The sequence below is a fragment of the Callithrix jacchus genome, chromosome 12, assembly GCF_049354715.1.
Source record: "Callithrix jacchus isolate 240 chromosome 12, calJac240_pri, whole genome shotgun sequence".
NCBI lineage: Eukaryota > Metazoa > Chordata > Mammalia > Primates > Cebidae > Callithrix > Callithrix jacchus.
The window spans coordinates 75,754,749-75,774,822 of record NC_133513.1 but is presented as its reverse complement, the minus strand read 5'-3'; the positions used below and the strand labels follow the sequence as shown (position 1 = coordinate 75,774,822).

Genomic DNA, 20,074 nt, shown 5'->3' with positions numbered 1-20,074 from the left:
GATCAACCACATGCTCAGCTATAAAGCAATTCTCGATAAATTAAAAAAAAACAAATCATGCCAACTGCACTCTCAGACAATAGTGCAACAAAAATAGAAATCAGTATGAAGAACATCTCCTAAAACCATAAAATTACATGGAAATCAAACAACTTGCTCCTGAATGACCTGTGAATGAACAATAAAATCTAGGCAGAAATAAAAAAATATTATTTGAAACTAAGGAAAGCAAAGATACAATATGCCAGAATCTCTAGAATACAGCTAAAACATTGCTAAGAGGAAGGTTCAAAGCACTAAATGCATACATCAGTAAGTTAGTAAGATCTGAAATTAACCTAATATCACACCAAGAGGAAGTAGAAAAAACAAGATCAAACCAACCTGGAAGCTAGCAGAAGTAAAGAAATAACCAAATTAGAGCTGAGCAGAGTAAAATTGAGATGTGAAAATTCATATAAAAGAAAAACTGTGGAAAGCGGTGCCGGCATTTCTCAAAGAACTTAAAACTAGCATTTGACCGAGCAATCCCATTACTGAGTACGTACACTAAGGAACATAAATGTTTCTACCAAAAAAACAAATGCACACATATGTTCATTGCAGCACTATTCATGATAGCAAAGAAATGGAATCAACCCAGATGCCCATCACCAGTGGACTGGATAAAGAAAAGATGGTAAACATACACCATGGAATATTATGCAGCCATTAAAAAACAATATTCTTTACAACAATATTAATGCAGCTGGAGGTCATTATATTAAGCAAATGATCACAGAAACAGAAAGTCAAATACCACATGTTTTCATTTATAAGTGGAAACACAACATTGAGTACACAAGGACACAAAGAAGGGAACAATAAAAACCAGGGCCTACTTGAAGGGGGAGGCAGGAGGACAAGTAACTACCTATTGGGTATTATACTCATTACCTGGGTAACAAGATTATTTGTTCACCAAACCCCAGCAGCATGCAATTTACTCATGTAATAAACCTGCACATGTACCTTATAAATCTAAAAGTTGAGAATAGAAAAAAACAAAAATATATTAACCCCCATCTGATTCCCTGTCACTTAGGAGAGGACAGGGTCTAGGTTATGATGACTCAACAAAGGTTCCATAGCCAGGCCCAGTGGTTCACGCCTGTAATCCTAGCACTTGGACAGGCTGAGGTGGGCAGATTACTTTAGGTCAGGAGTTCAAGACCGGCCTGGCCAATGTGGTGAAACCCTGTCTCTACTGAAAATACAAAAATTAGCTGGGTGTAACCATAAATGCCAGTAATTCCAGCTACTCAGGAAGCTGAGGCAGGAGAATCACTTGAACCCCAGAGACAGAAGTTGCTAAGATCACACCACTGGACTACAGCCTGGGCAATAGAAGTGAGACTCCATCTCACCGGAAATCAACCTAAATGCCCATCAATAATAGGCTGGATAAAGAAAATATGGAACACATACACCATGCAATACTATGCAGCCATAAAAAAGAATGAGTTCATGTCCTTTTCAGGGACATGGATGAAGCTGGAAACCATCAATCTCAGCAAACTAACACAAGAACAGGAAACCAAACACCACATGTTCTCATTCATAAATGGGAGTTGAACAAAAGGAATACATGGACACAGGGAGGGGAACATCACAAACTGCGGCCTGTCAAGGGGTGGGAGGCTAGGGGAAGGACAGCATTAAGAGAAATACTTAATGTAGATGATGGGTTGATGGGTGAAGCAAACCACCATTGCACATGTATACTTATGTAACAAACCTGCACGCTCTACACATGTATCCCAGAACTTAAAGTATAATAATAATAATAATAAGAAGGTTCCACAAGGTACAAGCAAGGGTGGTCATAATGAAACACTTGCACATCAGATATGCAAGGGTATAGGAATGAAAAGACTTGAGAATATTGGCAAATTGCAAAAGATATGCTATTCGGAACAATCAAATTATCTAACTCGGCGTAAGCAGTCTACAAACAAGGGTGTTTTGTTAACAATTCACAACCTCTAAAATAAGCACCACATTATTCCATCTAAAATGAGAACTGATTTCCACCGTGTTAAACCCAAACCTTGAAAAGAATCTCATAGTCCAGTCTGATGCCAGAATCCTTATGCTTCCTTCCACTTTTTGATCGGTATTTTATAAACATACCCAATGACAAATGACAGGAAAAATCACTGTTTTACATTCTCCCTTCTACTCTTCTACTTTTCCGTTTTTAGTTTATACTTCAAAATGAAGTTTTAATAACTCTTTAGAAACATCAATGCTATGAAAATTTGATGTGTATACTTATCCATGATTATACATACATAAGTACATAACTATATATGATTTGTTTTAATTTTTAACTATTATTCTATACATAGGAGTCTGTGGCTTGGTTTTTAATATGTTAAGATAATTCCCAAGGGTAAGAAAATACTTATATTTTCCAATTTTTGCATGGATGCATATCCATAGATAACTATACATGAATCAGAGTATATAATGCATGCTAGATTTCTCTTAATACAATCTTTTAGCAGTTTTCTTTGCTTTCTTCTTTTCTCTTGCTTTTCCTCCTCCTCCTCCTCCTCCTCCTCCTCCTCCTCCTCCTCCTCCTCCTCCTCCTCCTCCCACTTCTTCTCTTCCTCTTCTGACTTCTTTATCTTCTTTGATCAGACCACTCCCTCCTCTGACTAACAGTGTGGAATGAGAATGCTTGAATTCAAACACTGGGTCAAGCAGACACGTTGCCTAGAGCAAGATAACATTTTCTCACTTGTGAAATGAGGGTAAGCATAATCCCTACATTTGAGGATTTGGTATTAAATATTCATATACAAAAAGGGCTTAATATAATGCCTGCACATAAAAAGAATATAATCAATGTAAGCGGTTAACTGTCCTGTTTATCTTTCCAGCCATTCTATTCATATTTTTCACCTGTATCACTGTTCCCAGTTATAACAGCCTTTGCTCCATTCCTTAAATAGGCCACGGTTTCTCTTGCCTTGTGGCTCTTGCAATTTTAGGTATTTGTGAACTTAGCTACACATCATTTTCTGCTTCATTTTGCCCTCTAAAGTATTAAATACAAGTTGTATAAAAGTTGGACTATGGTTTGTTGTGTTCTACACTGCGTCTCTGTACCCTAATTTCATGTATGACACAGAGTTTTTGGTTTAATACGTACTTGTTGGATGACTGTAAAATTGATTTGATATTTAGCATCACAGGAAGCCATGAAGAGAGAGATTATTCTCTCAATTTTATAAACAATGAAAGTACAACATCAAGGCTCAACAATTTACCGATAGTTAAGTTGCTGAATTAGGCTTGAATCTAGTTCCCTTTTCTGTGTCTTGTATTCTTTCCACTGTTTCTTAAATGCTATGCATTTTTAAATAACACATAAAATCAGTCTTATGACATTGCAAATCTGTTCAAATCATGCATTTTACTGTCCCTATGTAACAATTATTAGCTCACAGTAAGTATGCAATATGCATTTTTAATTACTAATGATTCTCTCCCCTTCATGGGTTTATGCTTTTTAAATGTATAATATTTGTCTAATACACATATGTAAAATACATAGCATGTATAAAATGTCCTTTCTAAGCTTACTATAAAATCTTACTTGTGGATTTAGGTGCTGGTAGTTAACATTTTGCAACAGGTATACATGAATGTCTCTTAAACCCTTGGAAGATATTGATGGTTTATGAACTTCAACTGGCATAGCAGACTGAAGCAAATCCCAGGTCAAAAAAATATATATGTGTGTGTGTGTATATACATATATATGTGTGTGTGTTTATGTGTGTGTGTTTATATATAAAACACATATATATGTGTGTTTCATATATGAACATTTATATTTATATGAAATATAAATGTTCATATATGAAATATAAACTAATATATACATATGTTTTATATAATATATATAAGCATAAGATAACACAGAGAGAAAATGTTTAAATAACCATGACGTAGAAGTAGGAAACAGTTATTGCTTATGAAATAAAGGAAGCTACAGAAGTTGTTGTGCTGAGCAATGACGACCAAGTAAACATAAGTGGAATATTTCCACCAGAAAAATGGATGAAAACAGAATAGATAGAATATTTTTTTTAATGTTGAAAGAAACTGCTTAGAATAGTCTTGACTCAGCTGTACTGAAGTGAAACTCAACCAAGAGATCTTTGGAAAATTTCTCCTGATATACACAGAAATTTACCTAGCAATAGAAGCATGCACCCTTTAAATCATCAGGCTGGCAAATCTATGGTTTGTGTAATACCTGACATTGAAAGTTAACCCCTTCTTTTATTTATAATTAGAGAAAACTGAAGAACTATTTAGAATGTGAGGCAACAAGAGGTGTTTTGATTGTTCTTTCAACACTGAAAGACCTGGCATGTCTGGTTCTTTTTCTCCATATCTACTGAATAAACGCAGCCCAAATTGTCATGATTTAACCCCTAGACCAAAACTGCATCCCAACCGCTTGTTACCCTGAGGACTAAGGCCAATACACAGCATCTGGGATTCTCCTCTTCAATGTGGACTGACTGTGGTGGCCCAAGGCTAAAATCTCACTTCAGCCTCCTTGTGAAGAACTGTTAGTTCTTGACTAACATCACGTTTCTCTTGGACAGCTCACATATTCATAGTGTCTTCTAATCTTAAAATACACATAAATTCACTTAGTAAGCTTGTAAAATGTACATCTTTAGATCTCAAATTCAGAGATTCTAATTCCATAGTTCTTAAATGTGACTTGGCAATTTACTTGTAAACACCTTCTCCAGCAAGTGAAATAAATTACTACGTAGGCAAGTAGAACTATTTAGGTGCCCTAAACACCCTGCTACTTCACAACTGTTTACCTAGAACATCTTCCCTGCCCACTTGGTCTTTTTGTCTTGGGAAATTGCTATGAATTCCTCACAACCCTGTTCAGGTATTGCTCAGGTACTGATCCCTTCTCCAAGCTTTCCTTTATTCCTCCACCCTCCACTAGATGGTTAATAGATTCCTTTTCTGTATTAATTCTGTGCCTTGCAGACACTTATTTTACTGCCTATTTTATATTTTGGCTTTATTGTCCTCTTTACAAATAAAGTGTAGCCTCCAGAAGGGTTGAAAATTACCTCTAAAATACTTGGCACATATTAATGAGGAACAAATAATTGCCAAATTTAGTATTTCTTACATTGCCCTTAAGAGTAGGGATCAAAGGCTGGTTCTATCATTTGTGTTCATCTCATTACATGTAGAGATATAGATAAACATATACATATACATATACATATACATATACATATACATATACATATACATATACACATTTGTACATAGAGTTCTAACATACATTTTAATAGGTAAACAGGAGAAAGATCTTAATACACAGTTGAAAAAGTAGATTTGCCATTTTCTCTCTGTACTCCATGATTTTTGGATCCAGAATATATCTAGGATATCACCAACAATAAACTATGCTGGGAAAATCACTTCTAATAGACAGATTTATAAAGTAAATTATTAACATGCTGTAGACTTTTTCAAATAGGGGAGTTCACTTGGAAATTTAAAAAATGCATGAAACTGCAAACTTGTCGGTTCTGAGATCACAGAAATAAAGATTCCTTTGCAATAAACAGAATCACTTTTTCTAAATCTCCACTTTTTCTTATAATGACTGTACCCAAATCAAGTAGTTATAAATGTTAATCTAATAACTTCAAATTGAGAATTCATAGCCACTATAATGAGTTGCCTGAAGAAAATTCTTTCAATCTTTCTCTTATTCAAGGTCATGTGCCTTTTATCAAAGGAACTACACATATATTACAAAGTTCTTTGCACTTTTTCTCATGAATGTCCATGCATACACAGCTCTCTGTATGTAGCCAATAAGATATTTAGGACAAAATGAAAGAAAGAAAGGCAATAATTGCCATCCTCCTAAGTTAAAAACTCATTGATCTGTGTGTAACATGGAAATATTTATATATTATCTGTACAGATTTTGATCATATGCCAAAACATGTCCCCCTTCAAGTTCTATCTGCATTGGACATCCAAATATAATTCAAATAATTTTCAACAGTTTTATGTATAATAAAAAGAGTAAAGACATTTTGTGGGTATAAATTATTTGTAAGGCTGTATACAATTAACTTGTGAAAGTTGATCTAATAAGCAACAGATAAAATTATCAGTGATATGGCAGATCTTCCTTCCTCTAGAATGGCAATATTATTTATCAACTCTTTCTTATTAGAGTTGATAAAGACAGGCCCAGCAGAGGCCTCACAGACTCAGCAGGCACAACAGCAGGAGGCACACATGTGAGCTTAATGAATATTTGATGATGACATTTTTCCTCCCTTGCATGATATTGCAAGGCAGCCCCCAACTTTCCAACGGAACCTGTGCCAAAAAGTTGGTTTGTCAAATCTATGACCTGGATATCAAAACATATTATTCCTTTAAAACATGTTACGATTGGTGGAATGCAGGCCATGTGGGAAGCCATAACAGAGTTAAACTAAGGTTCCTAACCACTACTTATAACAGTGCTTTAATCAAGAAAACATAGTGCATTACAATCAAAGATACCACTCCTCTGAGGAAAAGAAAAAGGTCTCATGTGGCTCTGAGCTGGGAATCTGGGCAGAGGGTAATTATTAAATTTGGAATCTCAGTTTTAGAGATTTTGAGATTAATTTTTTTTGAGAAATTCAATACAAATTAAATCGTTTTCATGTTTTATAAAAATGAATGTGAGAAAGTGTTGGTTAGTTTTGTTTAATAAAAATGGAACAATGTATCCTAAAATGTAAAGAATGCTTGACCTAATACCTAGTAAGTAATCCTTAACATAAAGCCTGAATCCTGTAATAAACTGCCATTGCTCTGCCCTAAATTTTAAATGTTAAAGGTTAACACGTTTGAGTCTAATAGAATAACAAGGAAGAAAGACTCCTAAGACATTCTTCAATTAACTAAACTGTGAGTTGATACTGAATTGCCTAGAAAAGCTGGACTGAAGAAACAATGTTTGCATTTCAGTAAGGTTAATTTAAGAAAACCAATTATTAACTCATCAGTATTCTGCAGCTTTACTTTCAAAGGGTAGGTGACCAAAAAAATGAAAGAAGAAAGTACATATAATTTTCTGTGTTTATTCTACTAACTGTGAAAGTCCCAGGACAAAATAACATTTGGAGAAATAAATGTATTCATAATTCAAGAGACAGATTTTTTTTTAATTGTAGTTTAGGTTCTGGGGTCCATGTGGGGATCATGCAGAATTTTGCATAGGTACAAACATGCCAGTGTGGTTTTCTGCCTCCATCCCTGCATCACCCATACTATCTGGCATTTCTTCCATGTTATAGTTCCGGAACCTCCCTACCCCCACTGTCCTGCCCCAGCCCCCCTCCCCAACATACCCCAGTGTGATGCCCCCTCCCTTATGAGTGGAGACAGATTTTTTTTTAAAGTCCGAAACTTTTTTTTTTTTTTTTTAATCAACTCATCTCAAAAAGAAAAAAAAAGCAAAGCAGTGGTTTCTATATGCCTTTAGGCTTTTTCTTAATAACAACACAATTCTAATTTTTGCCTTTAGGATTTCTGTAATAATTACATGGCAAATAAATGACTGCTTTTCCTCATGCATATATAAAAAAAAATATTGACTTGTTCCTTATGAGAACATTTCAGGGTATTATTAGAATCGTTTGTCTTGCACTTTACACCATGAAAGCACATTAATGATCTCACATTGTTTGGAAATCCCGATGAGCTTCTGAGGTAAGTCTCCTAGCTTTATCATTTTACAGATTTTCATTTAAATTATAATAATAAAATATCTGTATCCCTGCATATAGTGTTATTTATAGAATACATTTATACATAATTTATATATATAAATATATGTACATATATCATATTCATGGTTTCATGCTTTTATATTTTTTCCTTAGTAGTATTTTATTTTATAATCTGTGCTTTATTAAAGGATGCATTCCTCTTGATAACTATACTTTCTTGAGCTACTAGGAACATGGTGTGGTATATGTCAAGAAAAAATAAAAATCTTCTGACAATACTCATAGCTAATATTAGGTTTTGTTTCATAAAGTGTAACAAATTTACATACATTTTACTCATATGATCTCTCACATCAACCAGTAATGGTGGATATATATTGTTCTTGTTTAACAGATGAGTATACTGAAGCATAAAAAAGGTAGGTAGGTTTCCAAAGCAAGTAAGAGTCAAGATTTGAAACATAACAGTGTGTCCATGGAATCTCATTTTTAAATACTATGTTAGTCACTTTAACGGCACTAATTTGTTAATAACTTATTATTTTGAAAGCTGCTTCTTTTCTCTGAGCCTCAATTTTTTCATATTAAAATTTCGGTAGGAATTGTTACTTTTATGATATTTATAGCACAAATATTCTGTCTACATGAGTGATTATCTTAGCAGTATAATGGTGCCAATAATAATAGTTCCAATTTACCAAGTCTCTACTGTGTACCAAGAGTACTGTGAAATTACTTCCTCTAATCTATGTAATACATCTCTAAGATGAACATTTCCCATTTTATACTTAGAAAAATTAAGAATCTGAGAGATTAATTTTCCCAAGATCATATAACTAGGAAATGGAGTATCTGGGGCTAACATCCTACTGTATATGACTCAAAGGTTTTTTTTTTCTTATCACCAAACATTGTTAAGTAATTTTTAATGTATTTGACAAATCAAGAACTTTAGCCAGCACACTACCATACATTTACTGAGTAGATATCCTTATCATTAACCGAGGGTCATTTTAGCATGTTTAAGGCAATGCTCTTGAAATCAATATATGTCCACTGAATTAAAAACAAGTAAAAACCGGGCAAGCCTCAGTCATACTGTATTACAGATGTTCTTTGAATTATGATGAGATAATATCCAATAAACCCAGCATAAGTTAAAATATCCTACGTCTAAAATAGATTTCATCTACCTTACCTACCAAATGTCATAGAGTAACACAGTCTGCCTTCAGTGTGCTCAGTCCACTTACACTGGCCTACATTTGGGCAAAATCAAATGCCTATTTCATAATTAAATGTTGAATATCTGATGTAATTCACTGAATATGACTTTCAAGTTAAAAACAATGGTTATACGGGTGCTCATCATTAATGTACACAACTGAAAGCATACTGGATGTAAACAGTATTTCAAGCATTGAACTAAAATTAATTTCTGGATGATGGAGATGCTACAGCAACAGAGTAATCAATTTCTCTTTCTTCTGATGAGGTTCAACAATAGGTGGTACAGGTTGAGTACCCTTATCTGAAATGCATGGGATAAAATATATTTCAGATTTAAGATTTTTTTGAATATTGGAGTATTTGTATGACATAATGAGATATCATGACAAGGGGACTCATGTCAAAATACAAAACTCATTCACATTTCTTGTATACACACATGGCCTGAAGGTAATTTTATATAATATTTTAAATATTTTTGTGATATTATTACATGAGGTCAGGTGTTGAATTTTCTGCCTGTGACATCCTGCTGATGCTCCAAAATTTTCAGATTTTGGAAAATTTCAGATTTCAAATTTTCAGATTAGGGATTCTCAGCCTGTTGAAGGAACTTGTTATTGACACTTACTGATGGTTTAGAGTTTGACATGGTTTGGCTGTATCCCTACCCAAATCTCATCTTGAATTGTTTACAAAAACTTATCATAACCCATACCTTGATTTTATAAAAGAATGAATACCTGTTAATCAAGCTCAATAATGAAAGCCCAGATATTTCATCTTTCAAATTCCAAGTTGATATTGGGTGTTTTTGTTTATAATGTTAAAAGCCAACTATTCATTTCTTAAGAGAAAATTCCAAACACTCCTTTTAGGGTTCTTGGCCTCCAGATATGGAAACTTTATGTATTTTTTTTTAGCTGTCCTGGTGGACAGCTAAAAAAAAAACACACACACAAAGTATCCATTATATGAATTTAGTATGAATTACTGAAATTTGAGTAATAGTTATTATGAAATTTAAAAATACAGAGTATTCTTTCTTTACTAGTGTAGATGTAGGTATGGTGTCAGGAAACCTATCATAGCTTGAATATTTTAAAACTCTGTTGATTTTTTAAGATGGTATAGATATTCTGGCATTTGTGTTTGTGTGTGTTTATGTATGTGTTTACTTATTGAGGAACGATGCATTTACGTCTATCAATTAACGTACATATGATATCTTGATATCCTATAAAAATGGCATTAAATTTCTTTTTAATTCATTTTATTAAAGGGTTATCAAAATTTAGTTACTACTTCTGAAAATGTAATTTTAATTTTTAAATAGAAATGTCAAATTGCAAATGGGATTTTTTTCTCATTTCATGAACTGCAAACTTAGATGACATATTGATGTGTGTTAAATTGTTTGCAGTTTCTTAGAGGATTTAAATGAAAAGATTTGCTTATACAGAATAGTTATTTTTCAAAAATTACTAACAGGTAGAGTAGACAGCAAATTATCAACAGAAGTATAATCTGACTTTCCATTATTTTAACTCAAAATATTATGTTCTCTAATTAGACTCTTTAAAGACGTCATCTCATGACACGTCTATTTTTCTAACTTCCCTTAAAGACTGAAAGACCTAAATGTTTTTACCATCGAAAGTTAAAACTGAATCATATCACTTTCTAGAATTAGACAGTATTTTTACACAGCCATTAAATCATACCATGTGACTAGGTTAATAAACTTCATCTGTTATATGAAATTATCTAATACCCCAAACATAATTAAAATATAATTTACCTGATTAATCAGATTTTTCATTTTATGAAATACTCTTAAATGTACAAAGCATATTAAAAATATGAATCCATAAAATATGTATATTTTATATTTAATTTGTGATAATATGGATTTTTTAAATAGTTTAATCTTAAATTTTTCTTTGATTTGACCAAATATTCAGTATTTTATTATTTATTTATTTTTTAGAGACAGACTCTCACTCTTTTGCCCAGGCTCGAGTGCAGTGGCTCAGTCTTGGCTCACTGCAAACTCTGCCTCCTGAGTTCAAGTGATTCTAGTGCCTCAGCCTCCTGAGTAGATGGGATTACAGGTGGACACCCCCATGCCTGGCTAGAATAATACTCAGTAAGATTTTATATATATACACACAAGCACACCAGAATTCCCACACATTAGAATATTGTTATAATTATTTTCTATTATTTCAAATAACACTTTATTGAACACAAAAAGAAATTTTTCTTATCATTGTAGACAAGATAATATAAGCAAAAAAATACTTAAAATTCAAAAGGATGACTGTACCCATTTTTATACAATCAAGGTGAATTTTGATTAAGGATTATGTTAAAAATCTTAATCATAGTAGTACTCCAAACTCTTCTAAATAGACAGTTAGCCTCAGTTAAGTCTGATGCAGCTGTTATTTATAAAATTTGAGTTAATGTTAATGATTCAGCCAGTCAAAAAATAGCATTGGAAATGCCTACTACGTACCAGGAGCAATTACTGAATTACAGCAATGAATCAAAAAAGATAGTCTTTGCCCTCACAGAAATTGCAATCAAATATAATGATCCAAATATTCCCTATTCTGAGATAAAATTGCAATCTAATATAGTGATCTAAATATTTCCTACTCTGAGATAAAAGGTGCTGACGGTGGTTTGCAGAAAAATGTTAGCCAGAGGCTTGCATGTTTACCTTCCATCTGTCTTTTCCTTAGAGCATGGCTTTGTATTTACAGGCTTACAAAATTCTGTATTTTTTTAGGAAATTCTTGTTTTCTAACCACTTGGTTAACATAAAGCCAATTATATGATTTACTTATATAAGATTTACAGAAGTAATTTCTTGGACCTGTTAAAATATTAGTGCCATCTCTGAACAACTGTATCACAGAATGAAGAGGGCACATCTTTGTATAGTCTCAATTTTAACTAATAGTTAATAACTTAAAAATGCAAATGTAAATTAAAGATAATCTCTGAATCTTTCTAAAGAAAGCTTTCATATATATATATATATATATATAAAACCATATGAACGTTTACACAGTTTCCTGTTGGGGTTTGATTTGCCAACAATAATAAAGACTTTATACAAAATCATGATTTTTAATCAGAGAAATATGTAAGGTTAGCGATTTAGGATTATGTGACAGGATAATATCTCTTAATTTTAAATCTTTTTATTTTAGTCAACTCAAAATCAATTATGAATATTAGTTGATTTGCCTCTCCTGAAAAATAAAAACCAGGAGTAGCATACGGTCAGTTTTCTTTAAAAAAAAAAAAAAAAGCATGAACAAGTATGAAGAAAAATTATCTTTTGTGAGATTGAGATGAAATTTTGAAATTGGCTGAAATAAAATGGGAATAATTGCTTTTCTCCTGAGATTCATAATAGATTACAGAAAAACAAATAGTTTTAACTGAAGAAAATCTACTGATTGTGGAACATCATTTCAAATACATCAAGGTTCAAGGCATCAAAAGAATATTCGGATAATATAAACAAAACACTTACTTTCATATTTGCTATGCAATACAGAATGGAAATTCTGGTAGCGATATCAATTGATCATCAGTAATACAAAAACAGAAAAAAATCTCTGTTATAACAGTGTTCCATAAACCTTACTCATTCACAAGAAATTCTAGATTGATTGTTTCTAAGATTTGGTATAGAGTCTGAAGGGCAGCATGAAAAGTAATCACTTACTGTTTTTAAGTCATTCATTATATGTAGTCTGACTATTGTCAATAAGATCTCTCATATGTCTAAATAAGCCCCATTAAAGATACTGAATAAACTTCGTGGAGAGTACTGATGGGATGCTATTTGCTATTTTTTCACAAATAATGTTCACACCTTGCCTGTCCCAAAGTATTAAAATAAAACCAAGCACATTAATCAATTTTCACAAAGATATATTCTATAAAGATCATTTTATCAAGCAAAGTAAGTTTGTAAGGATTTCTCTGAAATGTGAAGCTGTTATTATTGAACCTTTCCTCTTTATTAATGATTTTTTGAGAGAATGTAATATAACAAAAATCACTTATTAATTTTGATGGTACCACACTATAAATTTTCTGACACTAAGTATTACTTCACAATTGAAAACCGTCATGTTCATACTGACCTTTTGGATGATTGCAATAATCCTCTACTATGTGTTAAATGAGGCAGTGATAACCCTGCACCAAATTGAATGACTTAATGCATTTTCTGATTCTTTTCTGAGTAAAACATATTTTAAAGATTAAAGTTTCCTGTGATTGTGAACAAACATACATACAAACAGTTGTGAATTTGAATTTTTAATTATGCAAAGCTAGAACATTGAAGGATGGGCAAAAGAATTATTCTTTGTCAATTATATGTTGCTAAATGAGACCACCATCAACTGATTGCTTGGAAAATCAAAAAAGTCAACAACATTTTTGACTAGTCTACATATATTTAATCAACATCCATCTTCTCTATTTTAACCACATTGGCTCTTGCTTATCTTTTCAAGTCATTTCTTGCCATTTCTTAAACTTACAAGTCATATTCATCTTCAGAGTCTTTGAATTTATTCCTCTGTCTATAATGTAAATTCCCTGGGTGAATGCATGGCTCACATCATCAGTCTTAACTTTATACAGTTTTGCTCAAGTGTAATTTCCTCAAAGATATAAGTCCTTTATCTGAAAAACCATCACTGTCTCCTCAGTTGTTCATCATTCCTTGGTTTCTTGCTCTGTTTATTTTTTTCTCCCTACAGTTACCTGTCTTTACATCCATGTGGAAAGTGCTTTTGTCTGTTTTCTTCTCTGATACATCACTACTGCTACAACAGAAACTCACACCAATATAGAGTGTCGATAATCATACCTTGAAGAACTAGCTGAGTAAGTAAATGATGTATGAAATGATTGATTGAATGAACAACAAAATTATGTACGGGGCATGTGTTCCAGATTCTTTGTCATACAGAATGAGAGAATTGCAAGCAGGTGGTCTTCACTTACATTCTATTTCAGCTGCTTTGTTGTAGACAAATTTGGGAGAATACTCCTATACTTTGTCAAGGAGCTATCGCTTTCTTACTCAAAACCAACTAAGGGGCAACCCTCTCAACCACATCCAAGGCTCACAATTCAAAGGACTGCTCTGTAAAACTGTGCATTTTCAAAAGCATACATATGAATAACAGTAAAAGCAATACCCTAGTTTCCAAAGTGTTCAGAGGTACATGAAAAGAGTTTAGTGCTAATTAAGTCAGCATTTTTGGATTGAGAACCAAGCATTACTGTATGACAAAATGGAGAATCCAGAAAGCAAAACATCAATGGTAAAAAAAAATATTGATTCTTGTTATCAATGGAAAGTTGCTTTGGTAGATTTTTTATAAAGCACTCAATATATTAATATATATCTACATTCTGTTGAATAAACCCATTTGAATGGAATCAAAATTAGTGTATTCTAACAGTGCATAGATTATAATTTTGCCAACACTTTTATTTAGTATACTTAAGAGATTCATTTCTATTTGCTTAAACTATACTACCTGATATGAATATAAAATAAATGCTAGTTTTAGTACATATGTCAAAATCATATAAAGTAGTCATAGATGAATGGATATCAAATATTTTCACATTTATTCTTATACATTACATTCTTACATTTAGTTGAATTATATAAGCAATTCAGTTTAGGAACACTTGGTATTTGAATATTTGTTTTGAAAACTGCAGTAGGAAGCATTTTAAGGCCAAATAATGTTTTGAGGTAGTTTTTGAATTACTATTTTTATCTAGTAATTGCTAAGAACCTTTGTACTGTTGATTATACCACTGTATTCAAAAGTGACGGTAGTAATAAGATTTTCAGTGTCTTATCAGAGAAGAAACTCACAGCTCAGTTGATTCAGCAACACAAACCAGCAGTTTAACAGTCAATATTTGATCATGAGGAAAGGAAGAAGTGAAAGAACTTTTTAAGGTAAAAGGAAATTATAGAAGAAAGGCCTTAAAGACTGGAAACGGTAGAATCTAAGACTTCAGGAGAGTCAATGTAAGGAAGAGGGGATGGAGAAATAGGCTTAGGAAAGTTCTATACAAAGAAAATCTTCATGAGCTTTATTTTAAAGCCAGCAGTTGAAGTTTGGTGCTTCCTCCACTCTTACATTGATAAAGTTCCACAAGGAACTCATTCCCCAAATAACTTCAAAAAATTATACAATCTAAATGTAAACATCTTCACTGAGTCCATTATGGCATCCTTGGTTGATGTTGCTTTCAAATTATGGAATTTGAAAAGCTCAGAATTACCTTTTATTTCCAAAATTTACTAAGAGTGTGCAATATATTTTAAACTTTAAATTCATGAAGCTCCCTTAGGATGGATCTTCTAATCTCTCCCATAGTTGTATCCTTTTGCCTCTGAATCTGTCCATTTCTATACAATCACAGTGGTGTGTTCTAACCATGACTCAAAATCATTTTCTCCTTCTCTTTATGTGGCAGTACCTGGACACTTGGGCAGATTCTCAGAATTAGTTTGAATGAGTGGTTCCAAAGCTGGTTTAATGTCGATCTATAGTTGCTATATAAGCAGCCAAGGATTCTGATGTGGCTGGCATTTAGTGACAGGTCTTTAAATAGTAAGACCTGCCACTAAGGTCTTACTATTAAGACTTACTTTAAATAGTAAGACCTGCCAGAGTAACTGCCCCCGCCTCCTTCCCTTCCTTCCTTGAGACATCTTACTCTGCCGCCTAGGCTTCCGTGCAGTGGAAGGATCTCAAATCTCAACAACTTCCCCTTTCCCCCACCTCCCAGGTTTGAGCGATTCTCATGCCTCTGTCTCCCAAGTAGCTGGGACTATCAGTGTGTGCCGCCACGCCAAGCCAAGCCAATTTTTGTATTTTTAGAAGAAACGAAGTCTTGCCATGTTGGCCAGGCTGGTCTTGAACTCCTGAGCTCAAGTAAACCAGCCGCCTCAGCCTCCCAAAGTGCTGGGACTACAGGCATGAGCCACCCAACATGGCCAAAAATAACAGTGTGATTAGGAAGGTTAGATTGCCTAAAGAAAAATTTAAAAACATTTGCATGGATAGTTTCCTTTAGATTTGTAAGACAAGAATGATTAAAATACTACATTATAATATCTGGCAAAGGTTCATTTGATCACGATATATTTAGAAATTTAATGCAAAAGAGAAATGCAAAACATTTATTCTCTAGATCAGTATTTATATTTCTTGTGATGACACATAAATAACTCTGGCAGCTTTCTGTGTAGTTGGCAGTTTGTACAAAATATACCAAGGAGGGAGCACAACATTACTACACTATATCATGTCATTTTCTTCTAAAGCACAAATATTGAATTTTCACCACATGCTACTGTACAGCAATGCTATGGCAACATCTTTCTAGAGTTCCTAAGCTCCTTTGAAAAGTAGGATCTAATCAGCACAAAAGGAAATAAACTATCATCATTGCTGTTGCTATAATTACCTAGGTGGCAAAATAAACTCTACACAGAATCACACATTAAAACTAATTTGCTTAGGAAAACTAAATGTTTTATTTCAGCTCAGCTAGTATTTTTAAGTGAAATGGTTAACATCTAGATACTAAACTGTTGATATATCTTGTATGATGTTCACTGACTTTTTATTTCTGGTTAAAAAGGTTAACTGTTTTCACTGTGGAGCATTTAGAAAATATTGATTTGTTTTGTGTAAAAATAATTAACTATAAGCATTGTAAGACAGAATCTGTTCTGTATATATTTTACTTTATAGTATTTTGATTTTTTTTCTCTACTGTAGACACATTTGGAATTTAATTCCAACTTACATAAATTCATCTTAATGACTGTAACTCCATATAATTTTATTATCAATAAAGATAGATTTTAAAAACATAATTGAAATGTTCACATTTTTGATTACTTAATGTGGCAAAAAATTTATCGACACTTAAATTTGTTTAAACGGAGGCCAGCAATACTGTAGATGTTTTTGAGTCATTTCAAAGATGGTGCAGGAATATACACCTGTGTCAATTCTTTAAATAAGTAAAAGGAACATCTATAATGTAGCACAATAAATCATGGAAAAGTAAACTGATGTAGGAATTGGCTCTACATGTTTTCAAAGCACTTGTAGATGTACAGGCGGAATTACAAGAAAAAGTCACTTTCTAATAAGACAATTGACATAATTATATTGTAAAAAATATAAAACTGAATAACATACTTCAGAAGAAATATTAAGACAAGCTTAATGGAAGAGTCTATCATGTAATTAGCAGACAAAATGAGCCATAGACCACATTTACATACTTAGTTAGAAATAGAAATAGAGTCCCAAGAGATAAACATTTTACTCCTACACAGTTGAGTAGAAAACACTTTAAATATTCCCACATTAAAGTTTAGAGAGTCGAGGTGGCTGATGTAGAAAAAAACACTAATGATAAGTAACAAAGGTTTTTCCAAAGAAGAACTTCATATGAATTAGATATTAATCGTTAATTACTTCAGACAGCCCAAGTGAAAATTTAGACTTCTTTCTCTGCTCTTGGCCTTATTTCATGTTCTCGCTTTCTAAGCACATTCAATTTTCCTGTTAATCAGTCACAATCACCATGTCCAGTCTACCACGGATCTAGATCCTTATCAGATCCTGGTCAGTGTAAGTTAACAATGTAAGGCTTATTTTGTGATCCACTTCTTTGGAGAAGTACATTGTGTTTCTGTTAGATGATTATAAACATGATCATGAACTTGCAACCCATGTCAAGATGCATTCTTGAGCTGACTCTGAATCAAATAATTTCTTCCAAATCAAAACTAAATATATCTATTCATCAAATGAGGCTCCTATAACATATTCCAAGTAAAACATGAATTTCCAGAGAATCACATAATCTAAACCCATACTAGAAGGGAATTATTCATGGCTTTAGGTTGAAACTTTCATTTTAATACCTATACTCGTAGCAGATTGAGAATTAAAATCTGAAGAAAATCCTCTTAGATAAGACATTTGTAAAATAAAAAAGTCACTCACCATTCCGACTCTCCTCATCAATAGCAACTATAGTAGCTGGTGGTCCTCCCCTAGCTAGTTTGCAATCTAGAGAAAGAAAATAACCAAACATAAGAATTGACTCCAGGGGCACACACATTGAGAAAAAAGTCATTGAGATGTATATTAATATTTAAAAAGGAAAATCTTGCAACCTAACTAATATGCATCATTATGCATACATTTAACATTATATTATTTAAAAATATTTTATAATAACCACATAGATTCCTGACCAAATCAAAGTACAGCCACTTTGTAATTACAAAACTACTCAAATTTTACTGAGAAAACACCAGCAAAGACCACTGGAGAGCAGAAGTCTTTCAGGACAGAGATAATGGAATGGAAATTTAACCCAAAGAAATAACATAAAGGGATGATTAACAAGGATAAATTGTAATTAAAGCATCACAACAGCAACAAACATAATTGGACTTTAATTGTGATAAAGGTCTAATTAGAGAGAGTGAATAGAATTTTAATAATGTTCTAAAGAGAATAAAACAAAGACAGACAAGCAATGCTCATGAGGTTGTTTGGGGGTTTAATTTTTGTCATCTTACCCTCATATTGCCAGTCTGGAGTCAAAAGTATAGAGTCATCAATGGAAGCAGATCAGAAAAATGGAAGAAAGAAAGGAAGAAAGAATATATGTATATTTTTAGTGAGAGATTTAAGGATATAAGCAGCATTATACAATAACATTATCTAATGATGTGCTGACAGAGAACATATAAAACCTTTATCAGATTTTGTAATTCTAATACATATTAATACATTCACTGGATAATACACATCATTAACATTTAAAAGCCACTATAAAAAGGCTTCAAAATAACATAAAGTAAATTGATATGTTTTTTATGAAAAGATAAATACGAATTGTTTCTGAACAGTCTTATCTGTATGCTGAAAAAAACTTGAAGAATAGTGCCTGTCAATCAGCAGCGATGATTAATTTGTTGTTTCACAATATCCTGCCAGGTATCACATGGTCATGAACATAAAAATAGTGTCATGAGCTATAATATCCATGACAAATGAAATGTGAAAGCTTTGCCGGTAGGATGCCCAATGTCCGTCTCTGATACGTAGAGTATGCTCCTAGGAATTGAGACTGAGAGGGCCCTGTCATGCAGTTATTCATACAGGACACACTCCTGTACAGCAGTGCAAAGTAATTTTGCTTAAAGTTTTTCAAAATTCATGTGTTATCCGGAAAATGATTTTCAGGTTTATGTACTTCTTTATGACAATTCTGCCATTTATTCTCCACATATACAGGAATAATTAGGCCTTTGGTAAGCACGTTCTGTATTATAAGTTGTGTACTCTTTCATATGAAGCAAAGAAGCTGGAAGATCTACAAATTTTCTCTCTTTATACCTGTGAATATTCAAGAAATTGCAAGTTATAACATTTTTAGATCTAAAATATCTCATACTCATTAAGCCTCTTCCTCTCCTCATGTCCTCCTGCAGTGCTCAGCACCACACTATTTGCCACCTCTGGTCTTAATTTAGTTTCCTCGCTGATTTCCCAGAAGTCTTGTTCTCATCCTGCGTTCACCTGTTCCTTTCATGAGAATGATTTTCATGTACCCAAATCAAAAGTAAAATAACGGCACCCTCTGAACAAAAACCTTACATGTTTCTTTTGGGGAAAAGGAAAAAAAAATCAGAAGAACAAAGTTTCTTCACATGGCCTCAATATCCTTTATTGAGAATTGAGCAATCCGTCCTTCAATTACATGAATCCTCTTACCATTGCTGGAATACACCTTGTATTTTTAGAAAAATTTTGTTATCAAAATCATTGTTGTCTTTATTTCTGTCTAGCAAATATCTGCTTCTTTTTGTAGAA

General features: G+C 32.9%; 1 protein-coding gene across 9 annotated transcripts in view; it reads right to left on the bottom strand.

The window, feature by feature from the left end:
* Positions 1 to 20,074, bottom strand: part of PCDH15 (protocadherin related 15) — a 1,854,109-nt gene that overhangs the window by 735,388 nt on the left and 1,098,647 nt on the right. For 5 of the 9 annotated variants that reach the window (XM_054243050.2, XM_054243049.2, XM_078344007.1 and 2 more), the window contains 2 exons: positions 18,775 to 18,789; positions 18,191 to 18,256 (listed from right to left, as the gene is read on the bottom strand). In XM_054243050.2, coding sequence (XP_054099025.2) covers positions 18,191 to 18,256; positions 18,775 to 18,789 — 81 coding nt within the window. Of the gene's footprint in view, positions 1 to 18,190; positions 18,257 to 18,774; positions 18,790 to 20,074 lie in introns of those variants that run through there. The other 4 variants (XM_054243053.2, XM_054243052.2, XM_078344008.1 and 1 more) reach the window with 1 other exon arrangement.